Source organism: Gambusia affinis, linkage group LG20 (assembly GCF_019740435.1).
Source record: "Gambusia affinis linkage group LG20, SWU_Gaff_1.0, whole genome shotgun sequence".
Lineage (NCBI taxonomy): Eukaryota > Metazoa > Chordata > Actinopteri > Cyprinodontiformes > Poeciliidae > Gambusia > Gambusia affinis.
Window position 1 is genome coordinate 1810283 of NC_057887.1, and position 23780 is coordinate 1834062.

Genomic DNA, 23780 nt, shown 5'->3' on the forward strand with positions numbered 1-23780 from the left:
AGTTTTCTAAGTAAATATTCCCCACACCGTGATACTATCATTATCCTTAACTATTGATTCAAGCAGAGCCAGCCCAAAGCATAACCAAACAAAGGTCCCCCAAGCTACAAGGGGCCTCCCATACAGACTTGCATTTTAACACAAATCTCAATTTTTACTTTGTTTATCGAGGAGGAAAATATTAATAAATTTGATTTGACACTTTCAGCATAGATAATAATAAAAGAAATAAACTGGTAAAAATGAATCAGAATTGGCGAGTTTACTTTGTAAAAGTACAAAGTATCATCTTTACTGTTTGATTATTGTGTTACCATAGTTACAATCTGATCCTACCAGTTTAATCTTTTCTTTGTGTTAGAGCTGTTTAATCACAAATACATCTCAGCCAATAACCAATTATCAAAGATTGCTTCTAAGCCCAGCAGTTAGAGTTGGCCTCTTGCTCACATTCCAGCAGCTCTGTATGTAAACACTGTTAGTGGTGGTGATGCTTTTAACAGGAAGAAGGGCCCCAAATCTAATTCTGCCTGAGGCCCTATTCCACCTTGACTCAGCCGTGGATACAAGGATGGTTTCATGTTGTTTATATCAAATTTGACCCAACCATCTGAACATTGCTGATGAAATCACTTCACGAGTTTGTGTTGCTAGATTGGACCTTCTACAACCAATTAGACTTTTCTTTTCTGACATTAACAAGGCATTTTCCCCCACACTGTGTAGTTTCTCCCATTTAGACTTTTGTCTGTGAATCTGAGTCGTGGCTGGGTGTAAAGATCTCAGCAGACCAGAGGGTTCGGAAACACACAGACCCGTTTATCTGACAACAACCACCAGGTCACTATCAACATCAGTCTGAACGTCAGCAAGTTATCTCTGCTGCACCTAGATGGCTGTCTTTGTTTGTGTACAACGAGAAGCAATGTAATCATCCATCCACCCATCCATCCATCCATCCAGTCTTTAGTAAGATTAAAGATTTACTGAAACTGTATGGTGAAACAGTTCAGAAATACTTATAATACTTCCAGAGAATTGAAATACTTTCGGTTTTAAGTCTCTATATTTTTTAACATTGCTTACTTGATAAAAAACTAGTCTTGTCCAAACATTTCCACATAAGAGTTCCAACCTGTGCAGGGTTTAAAGCAGGACTCTGGTGAAGTATTGTTGAGCAGTTTTGTGGAAGCGGAGAACTCCCACTAGGTTTGTGAAATACTGCAGCAGACGATTTCTAAGTTCCTTGTTGTCTTTTGCCCTATTTCTCTGGACTAATGTCTGCGTTTCATAACCTTGGTGTGATAAGGACGGAGTAGGTACGTATATTTATGGAACCACAGGTAATTCTCAGTCAGTTTATAGGAAAGTCATTCTGTTTTTACCTTTTGTTTGGGTTCGCATGTTCTTGGTGGGAGAGCCAGTTGCTCACATCCTCCCCTTTGTTCTCTGCTATGCTATGGCTGGTTTACCACAACAGATACTGTTGTGAATGCTAAGGCTAGTTAGCATGGCCACTGATGGCAGCGGATAAACAGTAATTCTTAGCACATTGAGCAGTGCATACCTTAGTGTGATTAACAGCACTAAGAAACTCCTGGTAGCTCTGATTTGTTGTTTTTGACGGGAAGCAGTGTGTTTCTGCAGATGGCAATAGGAACATTTGGAGGAGATCGATAATTTAACAGATTATCTATCTCATTCTGTCACCACATGGTGCAGACTTCACAAATATCTAAAAAAATATATATTTTTCAAAAGTTACATATTGCAGCCTTAAAGGCAAATAAATTCATCCTTGAGCTTCTGAATCCATTCTCTTTACACCCTTGTCCCTAGTGGGGTCAGGAGGTCACCAGTCCATCACAGGGCAACACAGAGACCGACAGCACAAACAACCATGCACACACACACTCACACACGTAAGGAGAATTTAGATAGTGTAAATGACCTGACAGTCATGTTTTTGGACTGTGGGAGGAAACTGGAGTACCCAGAGAGAACCCACCATGCAAAAAGACTCCGGGCCGGGAATCGAACCCAAGACCTTCTCACTGCAAAGCAACAGTGCTACTTACTGCACCATTTTGCAGCCCAGCTTCTGAATCTGAAAACAAAAAAAAGTGTCTGGCTCTTCTGATATTCATCAAATAGAAGACTTTGTTTCTACTTTCAATTTTATTTAGATAATCTAAGAGCTTTGGTTCCATTTGATCAACACATTGACACCACAAGCATGGCCTTCCACTATAATACCACTGCTTGTTCTAAATTGGAGTTTGTTTTTTCTTTTCTTCTCACTGGTGGCTCTGGTCCATGATGAGTTAAGCCCTGTTTTGCCTGTGTAGATGAAACTGCAGGGCATGAAGAAAGAAGAGGAAACGAGAGCAGATGTGGCCTAACATTCCTCCTGAGTTGTGCCCCGGCTTGTATCCAAGCATACTGCTGCAGCTCTGCTGCCTGTTCCTGCCATGTCAACAGCACTAGGGCAGACCAGGAGGGTGTGTCGTTAACTCACGGAGAGGTTGAGTCTTGGGAGGAGATAAAGGAGGAGCTTGAGCAGACGGGGGAGTCCAGTGGAAAAAGGGGCTGGAGAGAAAATACCCTGCAGGCTGTAGTTTGATGCTGGGGTTTTCTGCCACAACTCTTTTGTGGTGACGTCCAGCACTGCTTGTCTTCTTCTCCATACGGATCTGACTCCGGGATCTTGTGGAAGACAGAACAGCATTAAAACGGGCTGCATGCTGCAGAAACAGGAGAAGTAAAGAGCAAACGAAAAAGAAGAACCTGGTGAGAGGGCAAGAATTTAAATAACTGAGAAAGCTTAAGCAAGTTTCAGCACCTCAAATTAGTCAAGATGGCAACGATGGAAGCACTGGAATCCTCAAGTGCCATGCTGGATCCTCAGACCCTGACTGAAGTCTCCGACGATGAGCTCAATCTGCCAGCTTCTGATGAAGAAGATAATGTCCTTGCTGCCGCCAAGAAAGACCTGCATGCCACAGGCACAGAGGGAGAGACGAACGAAAACAAGGATGAAGCGCAAGCATCAGACATGCAAGTAAACGGCGTGATGGTTCTGTCTTTGCTTGACAAGATCATCGGTGCAGTGGACCAGATCCAGCAGACCCAGAGCGGGCTGGAGACCCGACAACAGGAGATGGAGCGCAATGTGACCAGCATCCAAGGAGAGCTGACCAAGCTGAGCAAGAACCATAGCACCACGTCCAACAGCGTCAATAAGATGATGGAGAAGGTGCGCAAGGTCAGCGTCAACGTCAAGACCGTCCGAGCCACGCTGGAGAAGCAAGGTGGCCAGATAAAGAAGCTGGAGAACAACGAGGCAGAGCTGCTGAAGAGGCGCAACTTTAAAGTCATGGTGTACCAGGTGGGAGAGTGTTAGCACGCTTTTACTGAGGTTTCTGAAACATCAGGCTGTTTGTCAGAGCCTGACATGAGAAATGGGTGTGGCACACTGGTGCACTGAACAGCATGATGAGCAGTTGATACTCTGGACTCTAGTTTATGTAGTAATAATAATAATAATAATAATAATAATAATAATAATAATAATAATAATAATAATAAAATTTATTCAGGTATGGTTTCTGAAACACGACAAGGTTCCTGAAGATGATCCCACTTTGTTTTCAGGGAGGGGCCCCAGGTTCTCTGCCGTTTCCTGAAGCCCTTCCTCTGTACCTCAGAACTGATTTTAATATGACATGCAAGTGTGTGCAAACCTATTAGTCTGGAATAAACTCAGCAAGAACTCACAGAGAAGAATTACAAATGAAACCCATTCTGAGCCCATGTATTCTCTCACTCTTTCTCTTTAATAAGTAACTAGTTTGAAGTTTAGGTCAGACTTAAAGGTTGTTATGATTCTGACAGGTTCTGGCACTTTGTGTGGTCAGACAGCATACAAATGCAGATTTGGGTGTTTATGTGTGTGTATATAGGTGTGTGTGCGTGTGGTGGGCGTGCTGCCAATCTGAACACCTCTACCCCTACTCAAAACTAATAAGCTTCTACAAAGTGCATTTCACAGAAATTTCTATGAAACCCAATGAGATCATTTTTCCTACATATGCCCAAAAACATTCAAATGAAACCATAATCTGCATCTTGAATGATGTGATGGCAGTTTTTCTTTTTTCAACACAGGGTGTACCGTGTGTGAGGGAAGCTGAGGGAAACCCAAACTTTTTTTAGACTGTGAATTCATTGCGTCTGTGCACACATGCGTGTGTGTGCGTGTGCGTGTGTGGGCACGGGTGGGGGTGTGCGTGTGTGTGTGTGTGGGTGTGTGTGTGTGCGCGTGTGTGTGTGTGCGTGTGTGTGTGTGTGTGAGACTGGTTTATGTTTATGAACCGTAGTGCAGGAACATTCAGAGTTTCCATCCTTGACTCAGACATCATGGTTTGGAACGAGCTCGCTCCCTCTGCCTCCCTCCGAGTCGCTCCAGTGGCTACAGTACATTTCACATTAGGTAACAGACCGACTGTGAGACCGAGTTCAGCTTTTCAGTATGCCCAAAGTTTCTGTAAACTGACACGGCAGCATAAGACAGAATGTTTAATAAACTGCAGATGAGCAGGGAAGAGCCTTAAGGCTGAGCCTAACTCAATAACTTATCTGTTTCTCAATCTGTGAACGTCATAAATCTCCTCAAGATTGGGATCTAATAAAGCTGTGGGTTTCTAATTTCCAATGGAGCATATTTAAAACATCCAATAATCAAAAAATATAAACATCTGGGGATTTTGTGAGTTGAGCTCTGTGGCGAGTCAAACTCCGTCTCAGATGCTTGTTGTGGGCTCCCTGACTAACTGAAAACACTGAGTTATGGTTCCCAGAAAACAAAGAATTCATCATCATTAAATGCGCTCGCACACGTGCATGCATGTGCTCGCTGCTCTGCTTTCAATTTTATGTTCATTTTTTGATTTCTTTAGAGAACACGTTTCAAAATCCAACTGGTATGGAAGCACATTCATCACATGAGGAAGGTTCATCATTATAAATAATGATTTAGACTCATGTCTGCTAATACTCATCAAGTAAAACTGTGGAATCACTAAGTTGATATGGATGTTGATGAACCTGTAACCTATTTATTTTAATGAAGACACTAAATAGCCAGATGTTATATCCTATGTACATCTATAGCTTTTTCTCCTCATCCCTCTGTAAAGCTCATAGTTGTGATTTCTGCCCTGACATGCAAACATTTTAAAAATGAAATGTTTGTGTGTCAGGGCAGAAATCACAACTATTTTATTATATAAACAGTGTATTTATACCTTAGCTAACAGTGTTCACAGTTCTTTTCAAGAAGATGCCAGAGAACGATCTGAAGTTTCCTCTAACTGAACAAGCACAGAGCCCCTCCCTTTCTTGTGAGTTTTCTCCCTAACACAGATCCAGTTTTTGATATGGGCAACAAAGACACTTGCCCAGGGTGTCATGTGACACTTTATCAAATAAAGACAAACCTCTGAATACTACTTGATTTTACTTAAACAGGCAAATTTGTGTCACTTTTGTGACTGTCACACTTTAAACTCCCCAAACTGACACACAGAAGCAGAGCAGAAATATTTGGGACAGTCAGCCATTAACGTTGACTTTCACCGACTAGCTGATGCCACTTAATCCAAAACGCCTCCTGGGTATTTTTGAAGACGTTTCACCTTTTCTGTTGGTTTGTAAAGAATTTACAAGAGGATTCCGAAAACCAAATCCACTCTTTGCTACTGTGTGTCAAAGAGTGTTATTTATCTCTTTGGAAGGAGGATAAGAGTGAAAGGTTAAATGAAAAAGAAGAGGTGTCCTGCTCTTCACTGGGAGTGGATGGGTGTGTAATGATGAAGACCAGCGACCATATTTAGATAGCTGACTCATAGCAGAGGAATTTCCAGCTCTCTGTTGTAACCACTTTCTAACAAGTCACACAATCAAGTCCTCTCCATTTAAAACATTTGCACTTTGAAGTGAATCTTACCTTTAAGTCAACAAGTCTTAAAGGTAAAGACTTGACTGTGATGTTAAGTTTTCTCAGTTTAATTTTAGCCAATTTAAACTTTATTAGGTTCTCCTGACTTGCCAAGCTGTGATACTGCAGTTTGATTATTTTTCTTTTGAAGAAATCAGAAGAAATTTTACGGAAAATGTAAATCAGGGGTTGAAGAAGACACTAGTGTCATCATCAGTAGTGGATTGGGAGGACAATCCACTGCAAAAATATATATTTTAGCTTCAAAGTCCCGCTATGAAGTGGGGCTTTGGTTGGGTTTCAAAGTCAAAATTATTATTATTATTTTTTTGCATAAATAAAGACTCAACTTGGACTGATGCACAAAAAGCTGGAGACTTGAACTGGACTTGAGGTCCAAGACTTGAGTCTCATTAACGATCTTTATCTTATACAATCAGAAGGTCAGGTAAGCCTGTGTAAGTGATACACTGTATTATGTTGTCATTTCTAGCATGGGACACCTTTACTGTTTAACCCTGATAACAACTATCAACTATTTACTTTAATTAGCCAATAGCAAACTAAATGGCTTTATATCTTTTTTTGTTGTTAATAAAGCCAGGGCATACATGATTCCTAGAAATGTTGGTTGATGCATATGCCTCTAATGGTCTCCTCCTACCACTAGAGGAGACCATTATGTGGCCTAACCAATGGTTGAAGTGGGAACTACATGTGATTTAAGGAAGTGGCGGTTTGCAACGGGCAGACTGGATGGAATTTAACTGATAATCCCAGAGTTAGGATTAATGAGGAAAAAACATATTTAAGCTTACTAATAATATTAAATGGTAAAAAAGTAAAAATCAAATAATTTATTTAAACAAGTACCATAATACATTAGATGATCTTATCAGTAAACAGGATGAAAGCTTCTAGAACAGAACAGGTTATTTCAGAATTCATGTGTATTTGCAACACTGGGAGGAAAATAATTTTCTAAAATGTAATTTGTAACATTGATTTTATATTTCTAAGGTGACAAAATATCATCCTTCCCCCAAACATGTCTCCGTGTCACGATGTGTCTGGGGCATATAGAGATTTCATAGAATGATGAAAATGCTATTTTCAGAATTTTACCTATACATACAGCAAAATCCACAACCACAGCTCCTGGTATTTTACTGTAAGTTAGAGATGTTTTTTCTTACAGTGTACAGTGCTTCTCTTTTTAGACAAATCCCTGATGTTGATACCGATGTATTGTGCATCCCCAGTAATTTCTTTCGATCTGTTTTGTGTCCTCTTTGTTGGAAATCAATATATGGTCAACTTGATATTGTAAAATAGGAGCTATGTGTCTGCAGTCAAGAAATGTTGACTCGGTTTTAAAGTCTTGACCTGATCAGGTCTTCCATAGAGCTGAACTGGACTTTTTGGAAAGTGACTTGTAAAAGTCTCTTGCTAGAGGTGTGGAATTTACACAATCTCATTTTTTTCCCCAAGAAATGTGGTACAAAACTGATGCTAATGTCCAGACAAGAACAACAAGTATTTGTCTGCATGACAAATACTGGTTGTGTGGGGAGCTGGAGTCAGGTCAGTAATGGGTGTGAGTGGAGATTCATTACTGCAAGTTGTGAGCACATGTACTTGTAATCAGATCAACAGTGAAACCAGGTGTGAACACAGTACTTAATGCTTTATCACTGACATGGACAAGCTACGAGCTGAGTTCACCGCATTTTCAGTGACAGCTGGCATGGATGTGATAAGTGTGAGAGAACAAAGAAAGACACACCATCTCTTCATAAACCAAAAGGTCAGGGTCTTAAAATGTGCAAAGCACATTTTACCATTTCACCCCCCGAGCAAACAGGCTGCATTGCATTTAAATTCATGAAGGCTTAACCAGAGCAAGCAGGTCTGTTCAGCCCCATATATGGACATTTGAAACAGAAATGTTCCTCCCTCATTTCAATGTGCAGGATTGTAAAGGCTATTGTTTCAGCTGAGTGAGTTACCGTGTTTACAGCAGGCAGAGACCATGTTGACATGAAGCATCTTTGAATAATAATCATTGAAAATGACTTGTGGAAATAAAGAAGACATAGTTGAGAAACATGGAGAACCTGAAAATGAGGGTGATAGAAGAGGCAGAGAGTGAGAGAGAGGGAGAGAGAGAGAAAGAGAGAAAAAGAGAGAATCTAAAAATAGTGATTGTTGCATTCTTGTTTGATTGTGAGAAGGAAAGGACCTTTAGATTGTGTTCCTGTTTGGTTTGGGAGATCCAGTCCACTGATCTGTTCAGTAAGCAGATCACTGGCTTGTAGATGATCTTGTTTGATCCTTGCAGATTTGAAGTTTTTAAGCTGGAAGGGATCAAATTTTTTCCTCGACAGGAATAACTGGATTCAGATCAGAAAAAAATACACAGTGAAAGAACTTTCGAGGATGGAATGACGGGAAAATCATCTGATAATCCTCGGCTGTGTGTCTTTAAATGTTAGAAGTGTTATTCCTGTGGGGATTCATCACTTTAAGCAGACATGCACAATCTAAGCAGACCGAAACTGTACGTCACACCGGCTTCACAGACTTAACAATTGGTAACTACTTAAAGAACATTTCAATCCAATTCATTTTTATTTATATTGCACCAATTCACAACAAATGTTGTCTTGAGGCACTTTACAGAAAATGCTTTCAATTCAATCATACATACATTCCGATGTTATCAAAAAGTACAGCATGCTCCATTAATCATTAAAAGTAATTTAGTGGCTCTATGTAAGAAAACCCAGCAGATTGCATTTAGTCATTGACTTGCAGCATTCACTCCTCCTGGACCAGCATGTAGCAGCAGCAGAAAATCACTAATCATATTCTAGTCACTTTCTAGTTTCCAGTTTAAACTCCTTTAGGAACCAAGAAAAGAATATTGAGTTGACTCTCTTATACGTTAGTAATGGATCCTTGACATAAAAATGTCCACACCTCTTAACTCCTACCACATGGTGTGTATATTGTAAAATGAGGAATGTAAGATTGTTCCATTGTTAACTATGAAGATTACATTTCTGATCCAGAAAAAGGCACTGCTGTGTTTCTGTTTTTGACCAGCTTCATAGCAACCTCTCTTCATCCTGCTGGACTTGCCAGCTGTGTGGTAGCAACCTTCTTTCTGTGCAGATTACCAAGCTGTTGATGTTGTACAAGATGGATGGGATCAATCTTTGGCACTGAGCAAAACCTACATGTAGCAACCAGCTTTTCATAAGTGAAAGAACAGTAAAAGAGAGAGAGAGAGAGAGAGAAAAAAACCCCAACATACTCTATATTTCTGCTCTCATTCTTTGCCAGATGTTACCCACTCTGGCTCCTACAATATACTTACCAATTACCAGAGTGACCTTCTCAGTGGGCGTGTATCTGATCAGGGAATGTCTGTAGGGTCCTTCCTACGTTGGTCGCCCAGCTGGCCTGAGGATGATAATGCGGATTAAGTTGTTAATGTGCTGGCTGTGCGTCCTCTACTGCGCATGCAGGACATGTAGACGTCACGTGTTTAGAAATGTGAATGACCATGCAAAAAAAAAAAAGAAAAAAAAGATTTTACAAAAAACTGTAATTGAGCATTATGCTTGCAGTGTGAGTGTAGCCACAGATTTCTCCTGTGAGAAAAGAAGTGAGATGTTATTGTCAGATCTTTGTCTTTACCTTGATTTGTTTTGTGTTGATGCTCATACTTTCATACACGAGTCAGACATTTGTGAGCCATGTGAGCACTTGGTTCCATGACCCTCTCCACCATGTGAGTACAGTTAGGGTTGAACTGCTTCTTGAACAGAGACACATTTGTTATTTTCCAAAACAAACATTCATATAAAAAAATATTTAAAAAAAACTGAAGGTAAAATGTTTTTTTTCCATCTTGTGAGCTTGGATTCAGGTTTAAAGAGAAGGAATGTTTTTTATGTTGTATAACTCTGTTCTGAGTCCTCTCAACTGATTACCTTCTGTTGAGTGTTGCACTTTACAGGGAGCTGGTGGTAATATAAACATCTTGCTGTAGTAAACAGATGGGTATTCATCATCAATATAGAATATCAATGAACTGATTACTGCTGGCATGCTTCAAAGTGCTTGGCAGACAGTGAACTTCCACGGTGGCCTCAGAGGGCTAATCTGTGCAGACTGGATGAGAAGGTCTGCCCTGCAAACATCAGTGGAGTGCAGACATAACAGCACTGTACAGACATTTCTGTAAATGAGTGAATGGGATGGATGTAAACAACCTGGATCATAAAGGACCTCTGTGTGTGTGTGTGCACTAATAAAAACAATAGTTACAATATAAACTCTGCAGAGCGCAATAGTTAGTCGACTTGCTTCCTGTCAGTTGCTTTGGAGGACACAGTACTATTATGCCTCCTAGCAACAGTGTTGTGCATGAACGCAGTTCACGTTTTTAAGAACTTTGCTGCTGTTTTCAAGTGAGGAGCATGAAAAGCTACTTTCATCTTCACATCATTTAAAGGCGCTCTGTTTTGGAGGGATGAAAGACGAACACTTGGTTATTGAGGGGCGAACTTTGGAGTTTTGTTTATAATAATAATAATAATAATAATAATAATAATAATAATAATAATAATAATAATAATAATAATAATAATAATAATAATAATAATAATAAACTACACATTAGAGGGAAATACACTGAAGTTACTTTTTGTTGCACATTTTAGCAACAAAACAGTTCAAAATGAAAACATAATACAGCAACCAATTATTACAGAACATTATTACAGTTTGTCAAATGCCATAATCAAAGACATCCAGAAAGAAGGTGATTGCATTCTTTTCAGAATCGAATTTAAACAAAGTCAACTAATTGTGAAGCAGAACAGGACAGAACAGAATACTTTGTTATATAACACAGTGAAATCAACTCTAGACCAAACACCTAATCCCACAATGACAATTTGACCCAGTGGTGTTATATTGACATCCTTTGAGTCATAACAGATCTTTAGGGAATTCTGTAGTTTTAAGGAATATAGAATAGCTGTTATGTTTCAGCAAAGGAAACACTGTAATGTGCAGGACTGAAGCCAACAGGAGTGGGAAACCCCACTTTTCTCCGTCTTCATAAATCTCTCTATTAACATCGGTCTCCATTGTTCCTAAAAAGAGAAAACACAAAGGGTTGCCATGGAAATGTCCTGTGCCATCCCTTAAGCTAATGCCCAAATCTCTTAGTGAGGCATGGAGAACTGTAAACAGAGCCTGGAGGCACAAAGAGGAGAGATGGTAGAAAGGCCTGCTGGCCCGCTGCCAAACTTCTGTTGATTTCCTTCTTGTTCAATCCAGCAGAAAGTCTTCATGTTCATCTTGTGTCATGTTTCATTTCCCTTGGACTTGATGGAAAGTTACACTCATCATGGCCATGTTATTAATTTTGCAATCATTAGTCACATGAGAAAATATTTCTGTGTGGCTCTTTGTGATTATATTTGATCTGCTGATGTGTTTTCGCATGAGAGGACATGGTCAGAATACCAAGAAAATAAAGTGTGCCATTAGAACGGCACCATGTGATTGTTTACAATGGCAGGCTGTGTCTCGTAGTGAGAGCTGTGTGCTGTTTCTGCGGTCAGTATGAAAACCGTGGAGTTACCTCACACGTTTCTGCAGACTTGGCTCACTTTGATCCTGTGTTTTTTGCTCATTGATAAAAGTTGATGAAGATCTTACATTTAAGACAAAATAGATTTATGATCAGAGATGCACCGCGGATAACAGCTACACGCAGGAAAAGCTAAAAAACAGGCACTTTAGCTAACGCTCATATTTCACCAACAAGCAGAATCCAGAGAAGGTAAGAAAAGAAAAATAATAGAGCAAAGAAAGAAGAAGGCTGTGTTTAGCTCTAGCCTGGTGACTCATTATTTCTTTCTTCCCTTGGGGACTTGCAGCATGCCATCGCTTTATATAGTAATCTCTCGCTCTCCCTCTGCTCTCATCGCTCTGATTAAAGGGGACCAATGGAAAGAAGAGATGATTAGGGAGTAAGTTCTCCTAAGTTTTACTCATGACCATCACACTTCTTCTCAAGGCACACAAAAGAAATGGACTCAATAACCTTCACACACACACACACACACATGCACAGACACACACAAAGCACAAATCTGGTTTAAAAAAAACACACTATTTTAAAAGGGAGTTTTATGTTTTTTCCAGGCACATAATGCCATTTTGTTCAATTCATAATCAGTTTATCTATATAGCCCTAATTCACACCAAATGTTGTTTTCAAAGCAACTTTACAAAAAATCATTTCATTGCAATCATACATGCATTCCATTTGATCCTAGTTATCAAATTAAAACATATGAACTAATGTAGAATGATTTTTGATACTTTTGATGAAAGTAAAACATCAAAAGCAGCAGAGGCTGAATGATTAGTTGTTGGCAGTGTTCTCTCAGTCGAACCGCAGCCAAACAGACTGCCAGACCAGGTGCAGCTTCTACAGGGAGAAATTTTATACCACAATCAAGTAGCTATGTTATCTTCAGTAACAATATTTATATCAAATAAGACTTAAAAGAAATTTGACTTTGCATTATATCTGATGCCTTGGAATGGGCCTCTGTGTCTGTAAGAACATCCTGCCCTCTACACTCTGCCCTCAGCAGGTCTCAACAATGCTTCTCCATGATAAAGTTCACAGCTGCTCCTGTGAGCATTGGACTGACAAGTGGTTGATATAGTGAGCTCAGCAGACTCACATCTCCACCAGATGTTTGCTAGTTGCTGCTGTCGTTCGTCTGGAGAAGCTGAGTTCACACCAAAGAGAAATTATGAGGTCATTAGCAGGACCATGCTGTCACTGAGGAGGCAATTCAGCCGTTTGATTTTGTGACATTGCACAGATAGATCTAAAATCTCCGATCCAAAGTCCAAAATACCTCAACCTGAGCCTGGATTGGATGACCTCTGACCTAAATGGTCCACCTCTTTCAGTTAGATGTCTGGCAGGCTGTAGGTTGAATACCATTTTGTCAACTTTTATCTGACAAACTAAATTCCAACTGATGTTCCTCCTTTGCTTTTCTGTTGCTGCTGAAACTCCTCTGAGAGTGTTCTACTGTAACTGTGATGTGTTAAAGTTACCATAGTTACCGTAGTTTGTTGTGGCCAAATCATGTGGAAGCCTGCATTTATGGTCAGGGACAACATGATGACTCATAAAATTTAATAGATATCTGTGTTTCCATGTGAATTAACATAATTAACAGCTGTAGACAACCAGTAAGTTGTAAGTTGTAAGATGAAATTGTGGATTAATTTGCATTCTTGCAATTCCAGAAGTAGAGAACTCTGCCCGTGACTTGGCTCCAAGTTTCCTCCTACTTCAGCAGAGATGGCCAAAGGATTCCCCGTTTTCCGGGATCTGCTGGAAAATCCTACCCTGCATGTGTGTGATGGAATGTCAAATCAAAACACACATACACACACATACATCTGGCAGGGGAGTTTAGGTGGTTTGAGTTTAAAGGAAACCAGAAACAGAGCTGGGTGTGTTACCACAGGATTCCTCTCTCTTTCTCTCTCCCTCTCTCTCTCTCTGCCTGGTGAGTGGCTGCAGTGTGAGAAGCTCCTATGTTGTGCTTATTATCCCAAACTCAGATACAAACAGCTCCTCATGCTGCCTGGACAGCAGTGAGGAGGAACGGCACAGGCGCATACTTTTAGAAGCACATATGCTGGATCAATACCAGTCAGTAGCTTTTTGGTATCACCAACAAACACAACACAACAACACACACACACACACACACGCACACGCACCCACACACACACACGCCCACGCACACACACACACACACACACACGCCCACCCACACACACACACGCACACACACACACACACACACACACACGCACACACACACGCATACACACACACTTCAACAGCTTAAGGCCTTTTCTTTCATTGAAGACAGTTTAGTTTGTTCATGTATGGCACCAAGTTGTCATGGTGACATCTAGTGATATATAGATAGTTAGACTATTAGTCAGTTTTTCATTTAGCTCATAATGTTCCACAGCTTTGGAAGGCACCTTATGATGCTTTGGGTGACTTTAGGCCATCTCCTCCACCTTAGAACACAAAACAAATATGGACACAAACATGTGGGGCTATTAGCTTTTATCCTACAGCAACATTTTCAGGAACAAGGAGGCAGTCGGAGTACATTCCACTGCTTCAGATTATCAGATTATTCTTTGTGAAACCATGGCTTTTCCTCAGTGTTTGTTGATCCTTCAAAAAGCCCAAAGGTCCAAACTCACATCCAACATTCCTGAGATTTTAAATACATCTGTGTTGGATGAGGGCAATATTAGCTTCCTCTTTACTTACAGTAACAGTTTTCTGATTTTAAACTGGTGGTACTATGGTCTGCTGCAGAGACCTGTTGAAGACAATCATTTTTGGATTATTGAGGGACCCAGACCAGCCCAGAATATTCACTTTGCAATCCCTCTTTTGTAATTGTTTTTTCTGTTTGTTTGTTTGTTTGTTTGTTTGTTTGTTTGGTTGGTTGGTTGGTTGGTTGGTTGGTAGGGAGAGAATGAATGTGGTTCAATATCAGCATTAATTGTTGGCTACCTTATTGCCAAACTTTCCATCCATAGTACCCAAATGTTCTATGAGGTCCTCATCTCGGCTATGTAAAGTCATTTTAAAAGGTTTTCTCTGCACTCATTCACAAAAATCGTGCAGTTCTTTCTGTTTTATGATGCTGTTCATTTTTACCTTTAATCTAAAGCCATAACTGTCTGCAATGTGTTGCCACTTAGAGTGCTCATAGTGCTTAAACTACACAATGAATCAGTCAGCAGAAAAATTAAAAACACAACCAGGTCTTCTGGGATAAGTAATGAGACATTTTTTCCCGGAACATTGGCTGTTTTAATGCAAATGGAATCAAATTCATCAAGTTGTGTAATCTTGGGGGAAGTTTCTATTTTCCTTTTAATTTAATAGAGCAATGAATTCATTCATTCAAATTCAAAAAGAATTTTTTAAAATATTTTTTTCAGTTGCTGCTATCAAAATCCCCTCAGAGTTGCATGTTTTATTGATGTACTGTTGTTACATGGACTGTAACGTTAGCACTTAATTACATAGCAGAATGCTAACAACACTTTAGGCCTCAAAGAAAACATGTAGTGTATCTTATCTTTTTTTTTTTTACTTATTTGTATGCTTTAAAGAAAAATAAAATATTTACCATGTATGGTGTGGACTGCAGTTAATATTGGCTTTTACTAAAATAAGATAATCATAAATGAGTGCAGCAATTTATTCATAAATGTATATAGGGCTAAATGTATATCTTTAGCAAATGCATTATGTATAGGAATATCTCAAAATCTCTAAAATTAATATATTAATATGTTTTGTTTTTCATTGGCAGTCACAGATCAAATTTTTGTTATTTTCTGTTATTTATAAGACAGTGACGTGTTTGGGCTTCAGAGAGAAGCCTGCTCCTGTACTCCAAACACCTCTCCTAAACTTTCCTCCCAGCAATTATTTCGTAATCTAGGGCTGAGTTAGATATGGAAATTGTCTGCTTGTGTTTTGCAAGCAATTTGGGCAAAACTATGTCTCAATGCCTTGCCTTGACAACAACACACACACATGCACACACACGCCTGCACACGCGCCCACACACACACACACACACACACACACACACACACACACACACATGCTTAGAATGATGACGTACCTTGTTCATCTATTTTCCATGGCTCTGACTGTACCTTCCTGCCTTTGGGGTAGCTGCCTCAACGGGAACAATGTCCCATTAAGTGAGGAGGGTCAGGAAGTGAGAAACACCAAGGTGAATACCTAAACTTCCCACAACTCTTTCCATGTACCATGGACACGGAAAAGCATGCAGCCTAGAATTTCCTCTGCTGTTGAAGTAATTCCTTATAGACTCATTACCCAGTGACAGTAACTGATAACTTTGAGTCTCTTTAGTAAGGAAATTGATGATGAAACATTTATTCCTGAGCAACCTCTTGTTAAAGTGGCATCATCTTTAAACCTCAACATAAGACACATGTTCAGTGTAAATGCTCTGTGTGCACATAAACAAGCAGCTTTCAGTCGGCTGTGGTGGCCATGTGTGACCTCAGCAACACCGATCATGGCTTAGACAGTAAAGAATGCGTTCTCTGCAGAGTTCTGCCTGCTGACAGGTTGATGAGGTTCCAATGAGATTAATGGAGCCATAGTTGGAGTTTTTTAAGGGATCAAACAAAATGGTGCCAAAAACAAAATGTCAAGTTCTAATTTTTTATTTATGTTAAAACCTGGATCCCATTTGTCTTCCACTTCACATTTTGACTCTACTTTGTGCTGGTTTGTCAAATAAATCATAATAAGAGGCAATCAAGTTTGTGGTGGTAACATCACCAAAAATTCAACAAGTATGAATACTTTTACAGTAGCAATAAGCTCCCAACCAGCCTTTTCAACTTGAAAAAAAAAATATTGCATTTATTTATTTATTTATTACTGCATTTATTTCTTTGCGTTAAAAGGTTACATTTCATTAAAAAGTACCAAAGCAATCATTATATGATTTCACTTGGGTCCTTAGAATAGATCGCTGTTAGCACAAAGGGCCTGCTGTAGTGAAGTCCAACATGGTTTGTTTGAAAATGAGGCAGTTTTTCCTTTCCTCTCTGCCTGTTAACACAGCTGCTCAGGAAAGCCTAAATCCCTCCTGCAAGGTCAAGTTTACCCAAGATACTGTAGCACAATACCTCCAAACAACCATCAGCCTTCTCCAAGGGAACACAATAGTAATGTCTCCACCCTCTGCTCTCATTCCCATACCTTCCAGCTAACACTTTGATACTATCATCTTCCTGTTGGACAGATGGTTTTTCAAGACTCTGAGGAATGACAGGAGAAAAACATGTCAGTTTTCCACACCTTAGCCCGGCCGCCTCACACACTCTGGGTCTCCTTTGTTCTCTGCTGTTTCCATTAAGAGGCAGTGTAGGGCCAGAGGAAAAGACAGCAGGAATAACAGGCTGTACATGCAGACATTCAGGAGTCCAGGTGGAACAGCTGTCCTCTGAGCATCCTTCCTGTTCAGTACAATCCAGGTTATGAGAGCAGGAGGGCAATGTGGTGGAGAGAAGTTTCAGGAGAGGAGCTCAGTAAGGTGACATGTAAATTTGGTCAAATTTCCTTTAATCTGTCTGAATTAGGTCAAATATTTTTGCGTTTCCCTCCACAGGTAATGCCAACAATAGAATGCTAGAGTTTTCACCCATTATTCCTGGCAGAACCGATGTAACCGGGTCAGGTTTCTGGCTCTGCACTGTGCTACCAGCTTCAGCTGCATCTTCACTAAGTCCTTGTCTTTGGTTCTGGGACTGATTCACATATTTCACAGAACCAGTTCATCTCTGGGAAACAGAACCCGCCTCCTTCCTGAACAAATCCCCATGATCGTTATACTTGGATATAATTGATAGAAAAAATTAATGTGGAAGCTTCTGGTATCTGGAAATTGGACCTAAGGATGAACTAGACTGGAGGAGGTACATGCATCATTCAGACTTCTCTGAATTTTTCCATAATGTTACACAAAAACAATGCAGTGTGCTTGAGGTGTCGCCTGAAAATACATATTCCTCCATTTAGCTCTGATTTTGGGAATTAGCCTACCAGAAGACAAAATTTATCTTGAAACAGACCAATTATGTCTGATTCAAGAAGGCCAAACCCAGTTTAAATAAAAAAGTGTTATTAAGTTCATTTTGGTTTGATTTTTTAGATCAAGTTTGCAAATTTCACCACAAACAAAGATGAGCACGCTTAAAGTAAACCTCATTAAAAAATTCCAGACTTGGTTCTATTTCTTGATTAAGCTGTTTACACAACCCAACACAGGCCATGGTCCAAAACAAGAAGCAATATGAGTATATGGCAGCAGAGGGAAACATTCTCCACATGCCCCTGCGTGTAACTGGATGTCAACACTGTGAACATCTTATCCTTTTAATGAGAGCCAAAGGGGAAATGCATCTTTCTAATCCAACTTGAATTTATTGCTACACACTTTCTCCACAGCTGCAGCAGAAAACACCCTCCAGTTATTGTCATTCCAATGATCCTCCTCATTTTCCTCTGCCTGTCCTTCGTGGCTTCAGGCCAAAGATCCCACTTTTAATTTTTACATAGTAAGAAAAATAAATGGGCAAAAAGACATAGACTTAGAAGTATAAACTAATGTATTTAGGGTCACAATATTTCACAAAAAATAAAACGCTACAATAATAAGGCTGCAGACTGTTAAAGTAATTCTTTCTGTTTCAGCTTCAGTCTAGTGGAATCTGAATTCACACCAGCAAACAAACATTATAAATCTTATTGGAATCTTTAGTCTACTGTAGGATTTTATGGTATTTGCTCATATGTATAGTTTTGAAAGTCACTGTAGTTTATAACTATGATGTTTCTCTGCAGTTTATTTTACATCACAGCTTCATCTGAAATGCATTACAAAATCAGTGAAAGTGAAAACTAATACAAATTCGAAACTATCCTCTTCTCTAACTGCTGAATATGTTTTATGTTGCATTTGCTGATATGACCTCATGGTTATTATGTGAAAGCAAGATCTTGTCCAGTATGCATCAAAGTCTTTATGTTTCTTTCTCCACAGGATGATGTGAAAGTGTCCTCAAAACTCAGCATCTCCAAGTCTTTGAAAGTTTCTGAGTCTGTGTCAGGAAGCAGAGGAGGCAGTCTGCTGGAGCTCAAAGAGGCTGTGGAGGAACCTGGAGAAGCAGTGGAGGGCGACAAGGAAGACAAACCCCACGTAGACCTTTCCTCAGATGAAGAGGGGGTGGAAATTGAAGACACCATTGAGGAGACCCGAGCTGAGCGCATCAAGCGCACCAGTCTGCAGCGGGTGCAAAACCTGAAGACCGTCTTCTCCAGGGACAAAATGGATAAGACCAGAGCAAAGACCAAAGAGAACCTGGAGAAGACCAGACAAAAAACCAAGGAAAACATTGAAAAGACAAAGCAGAAGACAAAGGAGAACCTGGAGAAGACCAGACAAAGAACGAAGGAAAACATTGAGAAGACAAAGCAGAAAACAAAGGAGAATCTGGAGAAGACACGTCACAACATCGAAAAGAAGATGGGTAAACTTGGAACACGCATGAGTGTGAACCCTGAGCGAAAACAGAAGATTAAAACATCTGGTGACAAAATGAAGAAGTCCTTCACACCGGACCACGTTGTTTACGCCCGCTCTAAGACCGCCGTCTACAAGGTGCCCCCTTTCACCTTCCATGTGAAGAAGATCCGTGAGGGTGAAGTGGAGGTGGTCCAAGGAACCGAGATGGTGGAGGTGTCCAGGGAGGTGGAGCCAATCGGCGGGGAGGATGTGGAAATAGACAACACTGAGGTGGACATTGAGATGGAGATGGTGAATGGAGGCGGGGATGAAGAAGAGCATGATGAGGATGAAGAAGAAGAGAGTCATGATGCCTTACATGAGGATGATGATGACAATAAAGACAGCGACTAAATCTAGAGCAAAGAAACATTCATCCATTCAGACCAATTCTTTGTATCTACGCTGAGATTTAGGCAGTATAGATACAATTTTACAGTAGCGTGTAGATACATCACTTTAGACAGTGATGATATGCAGGTCCTATTTTCACAGGTTTGGCCACCATTTCTACTAATGAAAGATGGTTTACAGTGTCTTCTGAAAACACATATTTGGCTCTAACGGTTTGAATGTGTCCATCACACATTTATCTAATATTCTAGCACTCACAAAGACCTAAAAAGTGATAACAAACAAACGACATTCAAAGTTTCACTTTCAATTTCCTTAGTTTGGACATAAGTAGCTACAGGTGCTTGTGTCACCAGCTTACACCAATAACAGAGTAGAAATGATGGCCAAAACTAAACACAAGCAGGACATCAGTCAATCTGGAGATCATTCTACATGCTTTCCCTTCTTTCTTCCATTGACCAGAATAACTAAAAATAGAATTTTGTTAAAGCTGACGTATGTAGCTTTCATAAATATTTTTTTGATCAGTATGTTGTGAAAATATAACATGGGTCCTCCTGTCTGTAGCCTAAATGTAATACATTAAGAAATACATTGATATGTATTTCTGCCAATTAGAAACAACCAACTAGAGCCAGGAGGAGGACCATAGCGCTGTCAAGTAACCTCTTGTATGCGCTGCTCAATGTGCTAATGGTGGAGAAACAACTTACCATTACTGGAAAGCTGTTTATCTGACATCATCGGTGGCTATGCTAACTAACCTGAGCATTAACGGTGGGCTCTGGTGTGAGGAGCTATCTGTAGCCCAGCAGAGAATAAGAGGAAGGGTGTGAGCAGCACATACACGAACATGGTTGACTGCACAGAGACCCGCCTCCTGACTCTGATTAGTTGTTTCTGACAATGCCGTGTATTTTTGCAGATGTCAGTAAGACTACATGGAGGAGGCAGAAGAACTTGATTTTTGTCACAGATTTTCTGTTTTATGTTATACTGTCAGAGCATAATGAAGGTTTTAACAAATATGTAAAAAAAACTTTTTTTTTCTAGTTATTTTGAATAAGAATAAATAAAAAAAGAGGGAAGAAGACACATGTTTGTTTATAAAGAGCAGTATCATCATCAGGTTGGGAGGGAGACCATAATCAGGTTAACAAAAATATACAATGAGATTAATGTAAAAAAAAAAAAAAAAAAAAAGTAAGAAGAAAAGAAAAAAGGTTAAAAGAAAGAAGGAAAGGAAGATATAATGTCATTGTTCAATATACACTCTTTCACAAGAGAAACAAAAATATATACTCACTTTCTTATCTATAATTAAATCCCTTTCTCATATAAATTCACAAAACATTTTTCTGACACTTCATTTGCTGTTTATATATTTAAATCATGAGTTAAATATTATCTTCTTCTGATTATTCTATCTGTTTATAGGCACAGTGATATCTGCTGTCACTTCTACCTTTGGCAGAACTCTTGTTTATGTTAAAGTGTTTTCAATAGTATAAAACATTTTCCATCTTATCATATTATTTTCCTTTCATACCTTCGTAGTGCTGGCAGACTTGCTCACACACATTGTTTTTTTCATGATACTTTACTGTCAATTTATACATATATATCTGATCATGTCACTGTAATTTTCCATAAAAAGGACGAATTTTGCTTTTGTTTTGTTTTTTCTCTCTGAATTCACACACACACACACGCACACGCACGCACACACACACGCACACACACACGCACACACACACACACACCAGATCGGAACCAGACCAACAGTTGATCCTATAATAGACTGCTTTGAAGCTAAACCTATTATGCCTTTGTGTAAGACTGACCCCTAGTGTTGAGAATTTTAATTTGACTGCTTTCTGCTCCAAAATCAATTGAGTCAGAAATGTTAACCATTCTGTGTTCAGAGGATCTTAACGCAGGTTTTCCCAAGTCCAGGCCTGAGGGGGATCCTGTCCTGCATGCCCCCTCTCTAACATCCTGGACCAGAAGAAAAATCCCCTCAGCACAGTCTTTCAGCTCTGAGGGCCCCGCTACTGAGGACAGGATTCAGGCACCCCTGTACTCCAGCAATGTACATAAAAACTGTGTTCTTATTCTTGGCAGCAGAGGGGTGGGCTATGGGAGGGGGTCATATGTTATGAAACACATATTTTTCACAACATTAATTTTAAACAGGACTTCTGCTTCCAAAAGTAACTGAGAGCACAGCTTCCATGTTAGGTTTAGCACTATTTTGCTTGTGCTATGGCTCCTGCCGTCTTGTGTATATAATGTGACGCGCTATCTGAGTAGATGATTTTTAACTTCAACAGAACTTCTTGCTGTTCATCACATGCGCTTGTTCTGAACTCTGCAGTCATGCTGAACTTTTATTTTTGCACATTGCATCATATGGAAGCCACCATAAGTATTATTAAACAGAGATGAGATATTCAGGCCGTTTCTGTGTATGACTGAGTTTAGTGACCTTCCCTGTTTTAAAATCCAACTTCTTGGATGGAGCCGATCCAGTTTTCTGCTTTCGCTCTGTCTGTATGTGATTGCTGACAGGCAACACAGCTTAACCACTAATGATTTAATGAATAAAACCCAAACTGAGTCACAGTTTCTGTGTTTTATTGAGCGTTTACTAAAAACTTATTAACATTATAAAATGTGATTATTTAAAAGTTTTTTTTCGTTTCAGTGGAAGATTTGAATTGTTTCCAATGCCCAGGTTTTAGCATTTGAAAACATTGTTGAATATCTTTGTCTCTGTAGTGTCAGTCAATTTTTGAGTTGATTTTTTTTTTTTTTTTTTTTTTTTGCTGTTTGTTGAAAATAAATTAATAACTTCTATTCTCAGAGCACTGAGAGGTGGGGACAACACTCTGTCGATTGCACAAGAGTTTACTGTTTTAGTAAATTTGGTGATCAATGTATTGGCAAAAATTAAAAAGCCATTTTGGAAAATCTATAATCAACAATATAAACCCACAAACCTTCTGGGAAAATGTGTCCACTCTTTGTTTCTGTTAGTTCTGTGATTTAAAACAGTAAGATTTGCTTTGAAAGCAGTGAATGCAAACTGGGTTCAACAGTTGTAAAAAGGACTATTAAAATAATATTCCAAAAAGTGAATACAATTATTCTGTTTATTTTAATTGGCAAATTTTGAAGTCAAAAAGACTCCCTCAGTGAATAAAACAATTTCCTTATGAAGAGTTTAATTAGATTTAAAAGGTTTCTGAACACCATATATTATCATCTGAAATCACTCTAATGAGGAGACCACTGCAGACTGGAGCAAAGTTATTTTCCTCATGGGTCATCCATCTCAATGTCCGGAATGTGGAAACCATTTCTCTGCAGAAAGAAGGGTGCTAGTGATGTTCCACCAGTGAAGGATCCTGATGCAATCCATATTTACAGTTCGCTCATCAGGATGAGCGAACTGTCATTAGCCACACCCTAGGGTGTGGCACTCCGCCTTGAAGAGTGGGAGGAAAACATCAACCAAGAAAAACCTCGTCAAGATTTCACCACCAGGGTCCTGCAAGATATGGCTCTGGAGCCACAGTGGCGCTTATCTAATGTTGTTAAATATACAATAAATGTTTCGGTTTCAGCGGTTTTTTCATCGAAATTCTACAACAGAATGAAAGGATCATGAACACTGAAAAAAAGAAAAGCATTCTGATATCAAAATATCAGAATTCCCACTTTTTTTAATCGGAAAAATATCAGATTAAAATGAGAAAAAAAAAACCTGAGAGGAATAAAAAAACACGCTCCATACGTTGTAATGTATACAGCGGTGCTTATACATTTATGTCACAGACTGTCAGTCAATGCACCAGGAGAAAAAATTGTGCAAGTGCGCACGTGTGTTATAGAGAACAGATAACATCCAGAGACGGATTGTAGCCATGTATCGCTGTATGAAAACCATTTCGTATGACTTGACTTGTAAAGCGACATCAACTCCAATCCAGTGTATTTCTTTATAAGCGTGCAAACGTCACATACGTTAAAAAACAAAATTAAAATTGTAAAACAATGTCAATATGGAAGATGATTAGAGTGCTCTTGCTACATGCCAAATTTACTGAGTTTCTATAATTATTAGTACATTATTGTTA

The 23780-nt window shown here is 39.4% G+C and overlaps 1 protein-coding gene and 1 long non-coding RNA gene across 2 annotated transcripts; one reads left to right on the forward strand and one right to left on the reverse strand.

Moving 5' to 3' along the window:
* Positions 1-2571: 2571 nt before the first annotated feature.
* On the forward strand, positions 2572-22263 carry LOC122823240 (caveolae-associated protein 1-like). Its single transcript, XM_044102657.1, has 2 exons — positions 2572-3388; positions 18760-22263. Exons 1-2 carry the CDS (start codon positions 2858-2860, stop codon positions 19633-19635), a joined length of 1407 nt encoding a protein of 468 aa, XP_043958592.1. The 5' UTR covers positions 2572-2857; the 3' UTR covers positions 19636-22263.
* On the reverse strand, positions 7828-13215 carry LOC122823241. The gene is made up of 5 exons (XR_006369309.1): positions 12781-13215; positions 10000-10199; positions 9704-9821; positions 9381-9466; positions 7828-9253 (listed from the first exon to the last, which is right to left on the reverse strand). It is a non-coding gene; the product is annotated as an uncharacterized LOC122823241 (long non-coding RNA).
* Positions 22264-23780: the final 1517 nt, after the last annotated feature.

Excerpts from the sequence above, each read along its gene's own strand:
- LOC122823240 (XM_044102657.1), top strand. The coding sequence starts at position 2,858 with ATGGCAACGATGGAAGCACTGGAATCCTCAAGTGCCATGCTGGATCCT. Across the intron at positions 3,389-18,759 it reads TTAAAGTCATGGTGTACCAG|GATGATGTGAAAGTGTCCTC; the intron begins GTGGGAGAGTGT and ends CTTTCTCCACAG.